The following is a 16,074-nucleotide window of genomic DNA, read 5'->3' as shown; positions in this document are numbered from 1 at the left end:
TTCCAGCCATCTGTCTCAAAGTTTAGGAAGCACTTTGCCCTGGCTGGATACCCAGGCGCCCTATGATGAGAAAGGAAACAAACTGAAATTGCCAATATGTAAGCATGGTCTTTTGAGCAGCTCAGTTAAAATGTCTGGCAGAGAGGACTTTAGTGAAAGGCTAGAGATCCTCAAGTGATTTGAAGATCATTTGTTATCACAACCCACCCCCCATTAAGTAATTCAGTCTTTTTCTCTGTCTTGAGAGCAGTGTACTACTCAAGTGTTTTAATGTAGAAAGTGTTGATAGAAAACTGAAATTTCACACAAATCTCATCATTCTAAGAACATAAATGCAATACATACTATAAAGTGCCTTTGGAAACAAAGTTCAGGTAGTTGCATATCTCAAGGTGAATCAAAGTCATTTGTGAGTAAATTAACTATTTGTGTATTTTTAAAGACTAAACTGAATTTGTCTCCTAAGAGTAAAACATACTTTTTTTTTCTGATGATAAATGTACTTATAGAGTGTTCTAAGACTGATAGTGGGGGAAACAAGATCATTAACTTAAATCCATCTTACTAAGTTCTACAATCTGAGGTTACCACTGCTGCATCCCATAGTGCAGTCAAAATGAGGCTTCTCCGTATATAAGCCAGAGGGCAGTGTTGCTGCCATTCCACCAAGCAGCCGTGTTTCTGGGACTACTGCATGACGTCATAGCAGACGGAAAATTAAAAACACGAAGAAAACTATTTCAAAATAGACATTTAATGTAATTTTTATTTTTTTAAAAGATTTTATTTATTTGACAGAGACAGCGAGATAGGGAACACAAGCAGGGGGAGTAGGAGAGGGAGAAGCAGGCCTCCTGCTGAACAGGGAGCCCGATGCGATGCAAGGCTTGATCCCAGGACCCTGGGATCATGACCTGAGCCGAAGGCAGACACTTAATGACTGAGCCACCCAGTCTCCCCTTAATGTAATTTTTAGGCCAAAAGAAAAACGGATCATATATTGTCTTCAGTGGACCATCTGTCAGAGTAGGACCAGCTTAGTCCAGCTCTGAAGGCCCTGAGTCAGTTCTTGACCAGCATAATTCCCCTTGATTCATTGATTTGTGAATGCTTATGCATCATAAGGTGCATTTCACTCTTGAAGTTCCTGCCACCTCCACTATTCCATTTAGATACAAAAGCAAGCTTTCCAATGGGAGTTTTGTGTCTACCCCACCCCCCCTTTTCCTGCAGAGGTTTTTAACAACCTTCAAGGAGTTTGACAGTCTCATGGTTCTCTTGAACCCTCTCCCCAGAAAAATGCACATATAACACAAGTCTATATAAAACTTCATGGGGTTCATGAATCCCAAGGCCCCCTCTGGATTCTAAGGCCCCAAGTTTTAAGGAACCCCTGTATTAATGATTTGAGCAATGCATTTGCCCTAGGGAAACACACAGGGCAGGGGGAGATGGGTTGGATTAACCATGATGAGGAAGGGATAATTTTTTTTTTTTTTTTTTTAAGGAGATAGAAGTTTATTAAATACACCGCAAGGGAATGGCAGGCAGGATAGCAAAGGAGAGATTGTCTGCCAACAATCATCATTTCTTACTATTTGATTTGGGGGTGGAAATTAATTCCCAGGGTCTCCCTGCATTTTCAAGAACAGAACTATTCCAGAGCCTAAGCCCCTATTAGGAGAGTGGGACTAGCAGCCGGCTGTACAGGGAATGAATGTACAGGGTTCCCACTCGGCCCATAAGGACTTAAATTTAGCTCCTCTTCCAGAAGCTTTACATTTGATTTGCAGTGAGGGATGGGGGGGGGGGGGGGATTTCTAATTTTGGTTTGACCCTCATGAAAAGGTGGAGAGCTCCTACTCCTTTTTTTTTAGTATAGGGAGCACCTAAGTATTAGATAATTAGGGTAAGTCCTTGGAATGCCCCAAGCAACCATTTCCTCTACAAATCCAATATTCCCTACCTCTAAATGTCTTAACAAAGAACTGCTGCAAAGTTTATCCAACCATTGCTTACACTAAAAAAGCAAGGGGTTTACCAAGATCCTTTTTCAGACATCCAGGAACTTCTTCCAGCCTTATTGGGGAAGTGAAGGAATCACTAAAAACCTATTTGTAGAAATGAAATGAGACTGTCAGTTGTCTAACCTAACAAACTGCCAAATTAGGTTTACAGTTTTGTTAATAGACTTTCACAGGGCTGTTGAGAAGCAGAATTAAATTTTAAGCTTCTGACTGTAGCCACTTTCTGCTCCCCAAACACCCAACACTGGTTTCTTTCTCCAGCATCAAAAAAAGAAAACCAAGGCACTAGAAAGCGAGCACACTTAGGTATTGAAGATAATTAATCTTTATATTTTGCCTGAACTGTATATTTAGCACACTAAAACCCATTCAAGGGAGAAATCAGCAAATTGAAAACTGTCCCATTAAAGATTGTTTTTTTGCAAACTGACCAACTTAATGATTTCTTTACCCCCCCAATGCAATCACTTAAAATAAATCACTATTTTGAATTAGCTCTAGAAATCACACTGAAACTATGTTACATTTACAAATATTAAATTTATTATAGCTAGAATGAATTTAATGGTTCTCAGATTTGGCCACCTTATAGCTCCGTTTAAGGAGGGGATTTTTTAACAGAAAAATGCATTATAACTTGGTCAAGTTACTTACACATTAAAAAAAAAAAAAACTTCTAAAAAGAAAACAAGAAAAGCAACCCTTCAGTTTCACATAATTAAAGAACAGGAGAAAAGCACGCAAGCTACATCATAGCTAAATTTACCAAACCAACCAAAGCCGGGGGAATTTGCTCTTCTGATTATTGTCATAAAAAGGTCCACTGTCTTATATACACATGTGTATAATGTTACATTCCATCACTGTAAAAAGTCCCCTTTGCCCCCTCCCCCCAAAAAGTTTCAGTCTAGTCTCCAAACTTGGACAGCGGCGCTCGCTCCTGCTGCCGGTGCAGTTCGTTCTCCGTCAGCAGCTGGAGGTTCTCGGCGCGCAGCCGGTCCAGCTCTAGCTCCAGCTCCCGCACACGCGCGTCGTCGCCGCCCAGCCGCTTGCTTTCCAGCCGCAGCCGGTTATTCTCGTCCTCCATGCGCGAGAGGCACTTCTCCAGCTCCAAGTACTCCTTGATGAGCTCCTGCTTGCTCATGTTCTGCAGACTCTCCGCGTGGTACCGCTCGTAGGTCTCCGAGAAGTCCCGCTGCAGAAACTCGCTGCCGTCTCCTCCCATCCCGTCGCTGCCCCCATCCTCCTCGCCCGCTTCTTCCATGAAGTCCTCATCGCTGGTGTCGTCGGATTTGGCAGCGGCCCGCTTGGGGTAGAGACCGGTTTTGAGATCCGGCTCCTCTTGGTCGTGATCATCCATGAGGAACTGCGTGGTGTTATAGGGTGCGACAGGCTGGCCCTTGGCGAACATCTCAGCTCGAATCCTTGAAGCTCGCAGGCTCTGTTTCTCGTCGAACTTTTTCTTCTCCTCCCAAGTCAGCTTGTAGTACGGTTTCCAATGCCGCTTCTTCTTGGAGGGGCGTCTCCTATGTTTTTTCTTGCCCAGCTGTCTCTGCTGCTGTCCCCACGCCTCCTCGCCCCCTGCAACAGGAGCCCCCAACTTGTTGGCCTCGGAATCATGACATGGCTGTGCGAGAGGCTCGCCCTCGGGCCTCGGTTCCCCCCCAGCCGCCGGCGGGGGGGCTCCGCCAGCGGACAAGTCGTCCCCATTCTGGCCCTTCTTGCTTGCTTGCGGGCAGCTAGGTTCTGGACAGACGGGGGTCTGCAGAAGAGGCGGCTGCGGCTCCAAGCTCCCTTCCCCCTCCTGCCCCGGACGGCCACCCGACTGGGGGGACGCTCTCGATTGCCACCTACTGTCCTCCTCGGGCACCCGCTCCTCCGCGCCTGGGGGGCGATCGGGGTTCCGCTCATCATGAACAGCAACAGCACCTGTACAGTTGCTAGTTTGAGGCTGGTGCTGGTATTCTGACAAGAGTGGCTCGGCCATGACTAATAGAGTCCTCTTCTCGAAGTTTGAAAAATTTTGGCTGTAAGTCCTTAAGGAAAAAAGCGGTTTTTCTTTTCTTTTAAAAAATGTCCAGCAGAGTCCTCTTCGGTCTGTAATTCCTGCAGTGACGCCTTTAGCCAGTCCTTCTGTAAACAAACTCCAATTGCAACTTGGGAGAGCTCAAGTCAGTAAAGGGTTAAGTGCCCACAGCGCGGCCAGCTAGCGGGTCCAAGGGGGTGCAGCAGCAGTAACAGTACGTAATGTGCAAAGGGGGTGGACCTCAAGCCTCCCCGCAGAGCGCCCCCACGATCGAGGAGTTGGTGGGCAAGGAGATGAGGTTAAAGTCCAACGGGTTAAACCCAGCCCCGAAGGGGTTAAAACTACCCGATGACGCTGCCTCCGAGGGGCCGAATCCACAAAGGGTTAAATCCCCTGCCGCAGCGCCCACAAGGGGTTAAAGTCCCAGAGCCACCTCCTCCCACTTCCACGGGTGTCGCTCCAACCCGAGCTCCCAGTTCCCTAGGCCCGGCCGGAGCCTCAGCCGAGGACAGACAAACTCATCTCCCCTTTGGCTCGATGCTCGGCTCAGCTCAGATCTCCACCGCCTCCTCCTCTTTTCCCCCCTCCCTCCTCCCCCTTCCGACAGCAGCTCTTCCGCCTCCTCCCCCAACTTCCCCTCCCAACCTGCCTCTCCACCTGCCAACTTCCAACTGCTGCCTCCCAGCCCTCTGCGCCCCTTTTATATAGAAGCCTGTCCGCCCCGCCCATGCGCATGCGTAACGGGGTCCCCGTCTCAGGAAGCTGGGAGTCGTAGTTCCCATCCCTCAGGCCCGCCGTCCTCGCGCGCCGTGCGACGTAGCCAATCCAAGAACGCGTAGGGGGCGACTTCCAGGCCGCCTCCTTCCATCGCACAGCCCTCGCTAGAGAAACGTGAGTGACCATTGGCCAGGAGTCACACGTCTCGCCGAAGAAGGAAAGCCAATCGCAGAGAAGATGGGGCGGGCTTTGGACCATACCATTCTGCTTCAGGAATACGAGAAGATTCGATGGCCTCTGAGGGCCTACACAGAATATTTTTATTAAAAGGTGCGTTTTAAAGGGTATTATCGTATTCTATCCTCAGCGGAAGGGTTCCGAAGGTCATAAACATTTGTTAGCTAAAGCAAAAATGGTTTATTCCTAAAAAGTAGTCCCTACAGTGTAAAAGAGGATTAAATCCTATAAAGAGAGATGTTGGCCTATGGCTAATAACTCTCGATTCTTAAGATTACAGGAATGGCTGCAAGGTGTGTGTGGTTAATGCCTGGGACTGACATTTGCGGAAGGATATCGTGAACGTATTTTGAAAAAAACGAAAAGCGTATGAAGAAGTAAACAAATGAAGAATAAAAAGTGCCGCCTTAAAGGGACAGTGTGACTGCATTAGTGCAGCAAGCCTGGACTAGGCCTTGGAGGATGAGAAGGCAGGTTCGAGTCCCGGGTGATTTCCACCCTCGGATTGGCCTTGGGACCGCTGGACGAAAGTGGCCGAGCCCCAGTCCCGGCCTAGTCTTTCAGGGCCACGGCCGCCCCAGGACCAGTGCAAAACGGTGGGCCGGTGGGCCGTGACCGAGCCTCTCGCCCGGGCGGGGATCCGGAAAGCGCGGGGTGTGCACCTGGGGCTCCCAGGAGACCCGGGGTGGGAAGGCCTCGCCCCCGGGCCTCAGCTTCTGTCGAAGAAAATGGCCTCCTGGGGCCGACCGGGAACCTTTCCTGAGCTCAGACAAGGCAGTCCGGGCCAGATGATGGACCTCTTTGTGGGGAGGTGGGGGAGAAGGTTCAAAATTAATTCTGAGTTTAAATAATCAACCAGTCTCTCCATCCATAGAGGCTCTTCTCATCAGTGGGCGCTGGGCAGCACCGGGAGGGAACGGAGCCAAAGAAAGAGAAGGTCTTGCCCAGAAATGGGGGCAGGGGGATGCTGGCCCAGGACTTTGGGGGTAGACTCATGGGGGAGGGAAGGTGACACAGTCTCCTTGAAAAAATTCTCCAGATTCCAAGCTCCAGCCCAGAGGACAGGGCCGCGGAGTAGCCTAAACTCTCCGCTGTAATCATTTAGGCCAAAAATCTCAGTGTAGTAACAGCCTCTCCCTCTTACCACACACCCGTGACCCATTCTTATTTCTTTCTTAATAGCAACATCTTACATCCTGGCCTCTTTCTAACATATAACACTTTTGTACACACAGTCATTTGACCCCACCTCAGCCCAGTGAGTTAGGGTAGGAATGATTGTCTCCATTTTAGAGATAAGAAATCTCTGAGACTCCGAGAAATGAAGTGACTTGTCCAAGGTCACATGACAACTAAGTGGCAATTCTTGCTAGAACGAAGGTCTTTTTGACCCTCGTGTCATTTTTCTTTCACAAACAAAATTCTCTTTTTTCTCAGGAACTTTGGATTTAGTTCCTTTCTATTTCCAACAGCTTCAGCCTAATTAAAGCCCTCGTTTCTTCATTTAGTAAACATTTATTAGGAAGGAACAATGATGAATAAAATGTCATCCTTGCACATGGACAGTGTGGAGAGGCCATTAAACCACTGTGAGTCAAAACGACAAATGAAGAAAATCCTGGCAAGGAGCTTGTGAGCCAAGCTGCTCAGGAGTTGGGAATTAGGGACAGGATTCGTGGGGGACATGTCTTCTTGGCTCTCTAGGAAGGATGAAGGGTTTTTAGGCCCAGTAGCATGAAGAAGGATGTTCTATAAAGAGCAAGCGTCATGTCCAAAGAAAGGACTTGTCTGGGAACTCAGGAATGGTTCCATGGGGAGGTGGTGATGGGCATCCCCCAAGGGAGAAGCAAGCAAGAATGCCTCTGGGGCATTGTTTTGAAATTGACCACTCCAGTCCCTGGGCTTCCGAGAAAAGCCTGCCCTTCTTTGTGCTCCTTCATCAGTCATGCAGGAGACTCCTGTGAGCAAGAGCTCCCCCTCACACCGCCAGCTCCCTGAGGAAAAGAGGTTTTGCAGAGAACTTGAATGGGAGTCAGAGATCTCTTTATTGTTACCACATTTTCAGACTCCAGAGGACTCCTGGGTACCCTCATTCAGGGGGATTGAAAGGTAACAGCTGAGCCCAGCCACCCTTAGTTTATTGAACAGGGCTCATTTGTCATGTGTGGGGAGCGGAGGGCAGAATGATAGGTTGTGGAATTCTAGAATTCTGTCAAACAAGAGGCCAGGCACCTTGATACTAGCTGAGTTTTAACCCATTGCCGGGCATTTTACATGTCCTGGGCATTTAAAACCCAGGACTGGGAACGCCTGGGTGGCTCAGTTGGTTAAGCATCTGCGTTCGGCTCAGGTCACGATCGCGGGGTCTTGGGATGGAGTCCTGCATGGGGCTCCCTGCTCCGCAGAGAGCCTGCTTCTCCCTTTGCCTCTACCTGCTGCTCCCCCTGCTTGTGCTCTCTCACAAATAAAATCTTAAAAAACAAAACCAAAAACCCCAGGACTGCCTTATAATGAGATCTTCATCCTCATTTTACAAACAAGGCAACCCAGGTTCAGAGCAGTTACGAAGCTTGCCCAAGTCCCACACCTAGTTGTGTGCCCATTCCTGCATCCCCAGCACCGCTTTGGTCCCACCCCTGCTGGGGTCCAGCTTTAGCACAAGGGTTTATTCAGTCTCTCCTGTGCCCCTGGGCTGGATCAGAGAGCACCAGGGCCTGTGTGTCTGCCCCGAGGGACGCCCTCCCCACCTTGAGAGAAGGACTGACGGAGTGACTTGAGGCTTCCAGTGGGTCGAATGATAGCCAGCCTCAGGTAGTGGTCAAGGCCCGGAGCGAATAGAGGGAACTCAGGGGTTTAAGGGTTTCCAAGAAGGGGCCTTCAGAACTGCCTCTTCCTCACCGAGGGCAGGAAGGTCCTGGGGTCCAGGGGGGTGGCAGCTGCAGGGGTTCAAGGCTGCTGTGGCCCTCCGCAGTTGGGGCTCCTGGCCAGTGGCCTCTCACGCGCTAAAACTAGGAGGCGCTCAGAGTGGCGAGTTCCCCACCGAATACGGGCCACTGCTGGAGCCAGAGGGGCCCGAGGCGAAGGGGGAGGGGACGCGACAGGGTTGTCGCAGACCAGCGAGAGACCAAGGCCGCCAGGCGGTGGGAAAAAGAAGTTCGGAGTCCGAGCAGCCGGCGGCACCCGCAACTCTGTGCCCACGCGGGCGCTCTGCCCACCCCGACGGGGGCTCCCCGCGCCCGGCCCCGCCCCCACTCCTCAGGGCGGGGCGGGGACTAGGCTCCCGCTGGGTCTTGGCCTTCCAGAAAGTTCCCTGGGAAAGCCAGAGCGCGGAGGTCACGCCAGCTGTGGAGGGGGAAGCGGGCGGTGGGCACTTCCGGGGCCCCATCCCTGCGGCCCGCGCTCGACACAACGAGCAGCCGCCTTTCCCTCCGCGCTGGGACCCGGCCTCCGCCCGGGCCCCGCGGGCTTCCTCTCCTCCCCGCCCCCCAACCCCAGCTCGCCGGGCCTCCCCTCCGACGGGGCGGGGGGCGGGGCCGCGCCTGGGCCCCACCCCCCGGCGACAGCAGAGGGCCCCCGCGCCCCTCCCTCGGCCGCCCCGCCCGCCCCCCACCCCCGCCCCCCTCGGCCCCGGGCCCCTGTGCTCGCCGCTCCTGCTGCGGGCGGGGGGGGAAGACCGCCGGCCTCTCGGGACGGTCCTCGGGGGCGCTGGGGGAGGGGCAGGGAAGAGGCTTGTGCCTTGAGCGCCCAGACCCGGCTTCCCGCCTCACTCCGTGGGGACCCAGACGGCAGAAGATTAAGGTCTTATTTTATTTAGTGAAACATTCATTTGTAAGTGAATCTTCCGTGAAGACGTCCTGAGTGTGTGTGTGCGCGGGGGGAGGGAGGCCAGCAAAACGCAGCTCACTCCCCTCCCCGCCAACTCGGCCGGGCCTCCGGGCTTCCCTCCCTCAGCCTCTCAGCCAATCATTCTTCCAGGCCCCAGCCCAAGTCCCAACTTGCCCAAGAGCTGGCCCTCCACCCGGAGAGGCTGGGGTGGGAGAAGAGTCAGGTGATCCAGAGGGAGGGGAGGGCAGAGGCTGAGACCCGGCAGCCCCGCCCCCGAGTCACGGCCAACCCAGAACCCGGGACGTGCACCACTCCTACACCCTCACCAGGGAGCCTCGATGTTTGGGTGGGAGGGGAGAAGGCGTCCGAGTGAAGTCGCGGGGAAGGATGGGCTCTTAAATGCACCCCCCCCCATAAGGGAGCGGTGCAAAGGCAACACTGAGTCGTGGGGGGGACGCAGTTGATGCTGTTCTCCTAAACCCTAGGAAGGCTCAGGGCACAGCAGGACAGGTGGCTCATGGCCACCTTAGTTGGCTGCAGAGACCCCTCCACTGAGAGTCACCTCTTCTGGGTCCGAAACTGTCGGAAGAGCCACTGGACGATGAAGGGCCACAGGAGGAAGAAGAGCACCGTGGGACCCGAGAGCCTGAGAGGCCATGGCCGGGCACTGGGCGGGGTCCTCTGCTGCCAAGAGGGAGCGAGTCAGGGGCCAGCCCAGGCTTCAGCACAGACTGGGCCCTCCTGAGGAACCTGCTTCCAGAAGTAAGCGGGAGCTTCGTCTGGGGGAGCTGCCTCCCTAAGATTGTAAGAACGGGAGCAAAGAAGGCACTGCACCCAAATCTGCACCACGAAAAGGGAGGGGACCCTGGGGTTCCCAGTGTGTCCCTGACAGCTGACCTCCATTTCCCTCCCACATCCTCTGCCCAGGACAGTCCCAGGTGCCAAGGGGACTACAGGAGCTGCCTGGTGGAGAGACTGGCTTCCAGGCTGTCTCTTCTCGGCCACAAATCAGTGGCCCTGTTGGTGTGGCTTGAATACCCAGTATTATAAAGGATGTGCCACATACTTCAAATGGTGCTCAGATTTTCATTTCCAACTATCATCCTTTGCTAAAAGGAGCCCGGGCTCCTTGGAGAAGTGGCTAATTCCAGGTCTGGAGCAGGGAAGGTAGAGGTGAATGTGGGACATCTTGTACCAGAAAGCAAGGAAGCTTTTAAAGATTAATGAGGTCATGTTATGAGAACATAGGACCCAGCTTGAAAGGGTCTCCATTGACCAAAATTGTGACAGTGTAAGCATCACAAAGAATTAATTTCAGTTGACTGAAATACTGAATCTTTAAAATCCATTAGTCCATAATGATACTCAAAGTTGGAAATTTGTCACTATTGAGGTGGCTGTTAAATCAACTCCCTACTTTAAAATAGGTAATTAAAGAGAAAGAATTAAGCCTTTATTCTGCCTTTCCATAAGGCACTGTACTTCAGGGAACTGCTAGATGACGCACTACAGAAAAGTGAAACCTAATATATGGTAAAGAAATAATAGAAATTAAAAATCAACATTTTTTCCAAATATTGATCCAGGCAAGGATTATCCATCAATTGTCAAAAATCATGTGGCCAGTGGGGTTAATGGGGAAGCTGGACATTCCCTGGCTCCAACGGTGATGGGATCCGACTGTCACCCCTTCATCTATGCTGGTGGTCCATGTAAGAATCATTTATGGTGGGACATCCAGATCTGTGTCCCCTGATGTGAAGAACATCACATCTGACATAATCTGGTCATGTAAACTAGCCACGAGGATGTAATCAGAAAGACCCAAAAAGGAACATTCTACAGGACCACTGCACTGGCCCAGTCCCGATAAGTCAGTAGCAAGGAAGAAGGGCTGGTCTGGATGAAAGGAGTCTTAAAGGACAGAGGACCCAAACGCAGCACGTTTTGACTGGACAGAGAAGCTGGCAAAGGCGATTTCAGGACAACTGGGGAGATTTCAGTTTGGATTGGGTGTTTGATAATATGAAGGACTTTGTGTGCTAAAATGTTGTCGTTTGGGCTAGGTACTAGAATGTTCTTATTTTTAGAGATGGAAAACCAGCTATTTCGGGGTGGAGTCTTTAAAATCTTCAGCATGTAAAATTAGCTAAAGGTCAAATAAGTAAATAAAGCCTCGAAGGGGTGGGCGTTGAAAGGTGAATCTGAGGAAATCCCTGCCACCCACATTGTCGAGGGGGTCAGGGGTCACCGAAGCGATCCCCCATATCCAGCAATTCAGCCATCTCCTGCCCCCATGACCCCAGGCTTCTCAAGAACAGACCCACTCAGAGTCAGTGGTGAGTCCCAGCTTCGGAGGGAGACAGACCTGGGGCCACTCCCAGCTCCATCACTGGATGTTGTTAATAATAATAATAATAATAATAATAATAGTAACAATGGAGCCCATTGGAGAAGGCCTTCCTGGGCTGGGGGGGCATTATCTTATCTAATCCTCACAGCAGCTCTGTGAGGTTCCTCTGGGCTGAATTACCCAGCCTCTCAGAGCCTTGGTTTCCCCTTTGTAAAAGGGAAATGAAAAGCAAACCTAGTTCATCTGATGTGTGGATTAAATGAGATAATGTAAATCCTGTGTTTGGCACTCAGCGGGGGCTCCGAGAAGGGTGGCTGTGAGCCATGCTGCAGGAGCTCAGGAGCCCAGGTGTAAGGGGCAAGCAGATCTAGGAGAGGGGAGAGAGTGAGGGGTGCAAGGGCTGAACTGTTTGGGAGCAAACCCTAAATCTGGGAACGGAAGTCCTGACGGAGGGGCAACAGGGACCCCCAGCCCCAGTGCAAAGAGCACGCACATCCTGGCGTTCCAGACTGTTGGAATTAGCCCTCATGCTCAGTTTCTCTTCCAGCTGAGGGAGGTAAGAGCAGGAAAGGAGGGCCCTTCCCACTCTCCCTTCAGTCCCGCCCCCCCCCCCCCCCCCCCCCCCCCCCCCGCCGACTGCCCTGCTTGTGACACACACGAGTCACACCATTCTCTGCAGAAGTCAGAGATGTGGGCAGGTGGGGAGTTAGGACAAAAAGACGGAAGTGGCTCCATGAGGAGCCTGGAGTAGAGACCCGTAGAGTTCTGCCTCAATCTTGCCCTGGGCCTTGGGGGCAGCTCACCTGCTTGGGGAGGCTGGGCATGCTCTCTAGGCTCTGCAGTCTCCCCTGGACATCCCGCATGCTCTCTTGCAGTGCCCGAACTGTCCCCACCAGCCACGTGTCCAATTCCTGGGGCCCCAGCGCGCTGCCCTCTGCCGAGCACAGACACAAGGAACGGGGCTCAGGAGGCAACTCAGCTAGGGACAGGGTGGTGGCAGGCTGGGGCAGGTCTGGGGAAAAGTAATAGAAGAGTGCAGTCCCTTGTAAAGTGTGCCTTTTATAAAGTCCATTCGAGTGGCTGAGTAACAGGCTGCCACGGGTTTGAATCCCAGCACTGCCATTTAGCTGTGTGACTTTGGGTAAGTCAGAAACTTCCCTGAGCCTCATTTTGTCATCTGAAAATTGGGGGAAGAGGTCATTGCCTTCACAGGGCTACTCAATGACCTGCTTACTCAGAGGAAGAAAGGAAATAATATTTATGAAAGTACCCCTTAAAGGACATGGCACACTGGAAGTTCTAGAAGGAGACAGGACAGAAATCACTGTCCTTTGACAGTCTCACATGGGAAGCCTACAGAGAGGGGGCCGGGCAGGGACTTTGCCCATCCAGGCTGGTGTCTGGCTGTTTGGCAAGTGCCCAGTGCCAGACTTTGACCTCCGCCCCAAGAGGGCAGTCGGGGAAAGCCTGGGGCACACCAGAACCAGAGGGAATGGCAGAAGCGGGTGAAGGGTCGGGCAAGGGCTCACCTTTCTCTGCAGGGAGCAGGGAGCTGTTTCTGGTGTCAGGCTCTCCTCCAGGGGCTCCCTTCTGCTCTGTCCAAACCTGCTGAGATGAGGCACAGGTCCAAGGGTGGGGGTAGGGCAGCAAGGGCCCAGTGGGGTGGGGAAGGCAGGGAATGATGGGTAGTCTCACCAGCTCAGGCTCCAGTTGCTCCAGGGAATCACAGAAAACCTCGGAGTCCAGGTCCCTAGGTGGCCGGGACTCTGGGCAAGGGGAGGTAACATTAGTGACAGAGGGAGGCTATAGAAGAAGGAGAGGGGTGTGCAATGGGGCAGAGGCAGCTGCTCAGGGGGCACTAGAGACAGGAGGCAGAGACAGGTCCCAGGAGTGAGGTCCTGGCACTGGAATCCCAGATCCTGCCCCCCGGCCTTTGCAAGCACAGGAGGTCTCAGTATCTGTGAGCATGAGGCGTGGCATCCAGCCTTCTCCCCTTACCCACCCCACGGGAAGCCCCCCACCCACCCCTGCTCTGGGTTTGGCTCTCTGTCCCTCCGGCCCAGGCACTGACCTGGACTGGGGGGTGCTGGTTCCCTGGGGAGGCAGGGAGGCTCTGGGGCAGCCCCAACATCTCCATTCAGTACCTGCTCCCTCCAACCTGCTGAGACATGGCACCCAGAGGTGGGGCTGGGAAGAGGCTGGTGCTTCCCAGTGAGATCAACCCCTGCTCCCCATCAGCTATGAGCTCTGCCTGAGACCCACGCCAGCAGGGGCACTGGGTGGAGTCCCTACAGGGACATCACCTGGAGCCCTCTGCCCCCAAATTCCCCCTCCAACTGAGCAGCCCCCTCTGCCTGGACCTAAGAAAATTCACTCAGCACTTGTGGAGCTCACAGCCTGGGGGCCTGACCTGTGACCCTTCTCAGGAAGGTTTCCGGGGGCCTCGGCATATCGGGGATCACCTGGTACAAGGGCTCGAAGTAAGCAAACATGTCCTCTGCCACCTCGCCCAGGGGCACTGTGTCGATCACCTGTGGGGGAGGGGGTCTGTTGGGTAGGGGCTGCTACCACTACCACTACCTACCACTGTCCTCCTATCCCCCCTTGAGCCAGGTCCCCTCCACCCTGCTCCTGCCCTGTCATGCCCCTCCACCCTGTGCCCCGTCAGGGACCAGAGACACGCATGGTTGGGGAGACAGCATGAAGGTGGTAATTCCTACAGGTGTGTCAGTGTGCAGGAAACATAATGGGGGTCAGCCCTGGAAAGGCTGGGGACAGAAAGAAGCCTGCAGCCTCTCCCTACCTTCTGAGCCACCAGCTTCATCTCAGTGATGTAGGCAGACATGGCCTCCTCCCTGCTCATCTTGCCCAGGCTGTTCCAGGCATCCCTGGGGGGCAGAGAGCTGTGAGAGGCTGGTTGACAGCTGAGGCTTGTTTGCCCGGCCGGTAGGGAGCTCACCACTTATATCGTCCGATTGGGTCCCAGAACCCAGGCCGGGGGACCAGGCAGGGTCCCATGGTAGCTTGCTTGTAGTAGCTGTAGAATCTCAGCATCTCTTCGTAGGAGGGGCGGTAAGAGCCTGGGCAGAGGGGTGGGAGTGGAAGGCAGAGCATCATCCTCAGGGAGATGGGATGAACCACCCTTGTAATGGGTAGAGATGGCGAGGGCTCCGACCCAGCGGGACAGGGGCAGGAGGCAGACGAGATCCCCAGGGCAGCCCAGGCAGGGACTTATCTGCATCAACTGCAGGGATCAGAGGCAGACCCCAATCTTCTTGACCCCCAAATGCAGGTCCCCGTGCCCTCACCATTCTTAGGCAGGTTCTGAATGACACTGACTGCGGCCTGGAACTGTTTCTGGCAGTCTGGTTCTGGGCTTTCATTCTCGGTACCCATACCCAGCGGCTCCGAGCCCTGGGGACCCACTTTTGAGCGACTCTGCAAGAACAAGCCTCCGTGTGAGCAGACCTCCACGGTCCACCCCGGCACACACCTCCGTAAACCACTGATCCACTTTCCAGAGGAGCAAACAAAGCTCTATACCTGAGTGAGTGAGACACCCCGAGAGGTCACAAGCTGCGGCTGAAAAGACTCCTTTTCCAACCCCAGGGGAGCGTGGGTGGGGCCCGGGTGGGCGGAGAGGACCCCGGTGGGTGGGTGGAGGCAGGTGCCAAGGGTCGCTGTCCCTCCCTCTCTAGATGCACCTCTCCAACTCCTAAACAGGAGAATGGGCAAGCCAAGAGGAGTCAGGGCGGGGCCAACAGTCTCCCACCCTGGTCCCCCACCCGCTCTGCCCTGGGGTCCCCTACCCCAGCCGCTCGGCCATCAGGCACTCACCCTGCAGCGCCCACTACCCGGACTTGGGCGCTCTGTCGCCACTAGGCCCGCGGCTTCCGACTGACCTCCGGGCCCAATCTGACCGGGATGTGGACGCCGGGGGGAATTTAAGCCAATGAGAGAGCCCGTTTCAGCTTCTTCTTCTATCCCTCAACCACTCAGCGCGGTCCTTTCAAGATAATGCAAATAGTTTAGCTGTGCGTCTCCCAATCAGTCGAGGCGGATCCGCCGGCCGGCTCCCCGACCTTGTGGGGGCCAGAGGAGGGAGGAAGCGCCACCTGGTGGACATAGTGAAACGACGCGGAGTCCTCGCGCCCCCTGGTGGAAGCCCGCGTCTGGCAGCTGAACCCAGGTCCTGCAGAACCGAGCGACTCAACTCAGTTCCCCCGACCCTTCTAGGCGCTGGGGATAAAAAAAAAAAAAAAAAAAAAGGGAGCCATGCCCTGGAGGAAGAGGAGGTGCTGGAGGAGGGGCACTGGAGCTGAGTTTTGGAACACGTAAGTGTACGCCAGGAGAAGAATGAGGAAGGTCATTCCTGGAGGAAGGAGTTGCAGGATCAAAAGTACAGGAAGAGTATCCCGAGAGGGGTGAGGACCCAAACCAGTAGGCCGAACCTCTCGGTCGAGGATATTTGAAAGTGGGCTAGAGCACGTAGGTGGCAAATCTAGGTCCTCGGGAATTAAGCTTTCTCTTTGAGGTGCCACACTCTTGGCCGCCGCCGAGGGGCGGTGTGCTCCCGGCTCTCCGCACCCAACCTAGGGCAGTTGCAAACCCTAACAGGGTTAGTCTCCTGCCATCCCCCACTTCGAGCACGGATAGTCTGATGGTTTCACATATAGCAAGTGAACACATGAGGCGGTCACCAGGACCCACACTCGACGTTGACCCACAGGCTGATGTCCCGGACCTCTACACAGGGTGCGACGGCCTTCCCGGGGCAATCGAACGCCCCCTGGGGCGCCAACCCAGCCAAGCCTCGAACCCCGAACCGAGTTCAGCCGGGTATTCTAGACTTAGTGCCACCCCATCTTCCCCAGCTTTGAGACTTCTGC

At 53.8% G+C, this 16,074-nt stretch overlaps 2 protein-coding genes across 25 annotated transcripts; both read right to left on the bottom strand.

The window, feature by feature from the left end:
- Window positions 1-736: 736 nt before the first annotated feature.
- Window positions 737-4,710, bottom strand: HEXIM1 (HEXIM P-TEFb complex subunit 1). The gene has a single exon (XM_045888729.3). The coding sequence runs from the start codon at window positions 4,012-4,014 to the stop codon at window positions 2,935-2,937; it is 1,080 nt and encodes a 359-aa protein (XP_045744685.1). The 5' UTR covers window positions 4,015-4,710; the 3' UTR covers window positions 737-2,934.
- A 4,085-nt stretch (window positions 4,711-8,795) lies between these two features.
- Window positions 8,796-16,065, bottom strand: ACBD4 (acyl-CoA binding domain containing 4). Of its 24 annotated transcripts, none has more exons than XM_064583742.1 (11): window positions 15,023-16,065; window positions 14,729-14,900; window positions 14,494-14,623; window positions 14,145-14,265; window positions 13,989-14,073; window positions 13,596-13,716; window positions 13,257-13,346; window positions 12,881-12,951; window positions 12,715-12,793; window positions 11,989-12,197; window positions 8,796-9,516 (listed from the first exon to the last, which is right to left on the bottom strand). In XM_064583742.1, the coding sequence occupies exons 3-11, from the start codon at window positions 14,579-14,581 to the stop codon at window positions 9,391-9,393; spliced, it is 990 nt and encodes a 329-aa protein (XP_064439812.1). In that variant the 5' UTR covers window positions 14,582-14,623; window positions 14,729-14,900; window positions 15,023-16,065; the 3' UTR covers window positions 8,796-9,390. The 24 variants fall into 24 exon arrangements, with proteins under 24 accessions (XP_064439812.1, XP_064439816.1, XP_064439815.1 ...); XM_064583746.1 differs by having other exon boundaries at window positions 8,796-9,513; XM_064583745.1 differs by having other exon boundaries at window positions 12,715-12,790.
- Between the last annotated feature and the right edge of the window lie 9 nt (window positions 16,066-16,074).

This window comes from Mirounga angustirostris, unplaced genomic scaffold, assembly GCF_029215605.1.
Source record: "Mirounga angustirostris isolate CCGP_5_RB_7025 unplaced genomic scaffold, mMirAng1.0.hap1 SCAF_17, whole genome shotgun sequence".
NCBI classification, from domain to species: Eukaryota; Metazoa; Chordata; class Mammalia; order Carnivora; family Phocidae; genus Mirounga; species Mirounga angustirostris.
This window is presented reverse-complemented; position numbering and strand designations above follow the sequence as displayed.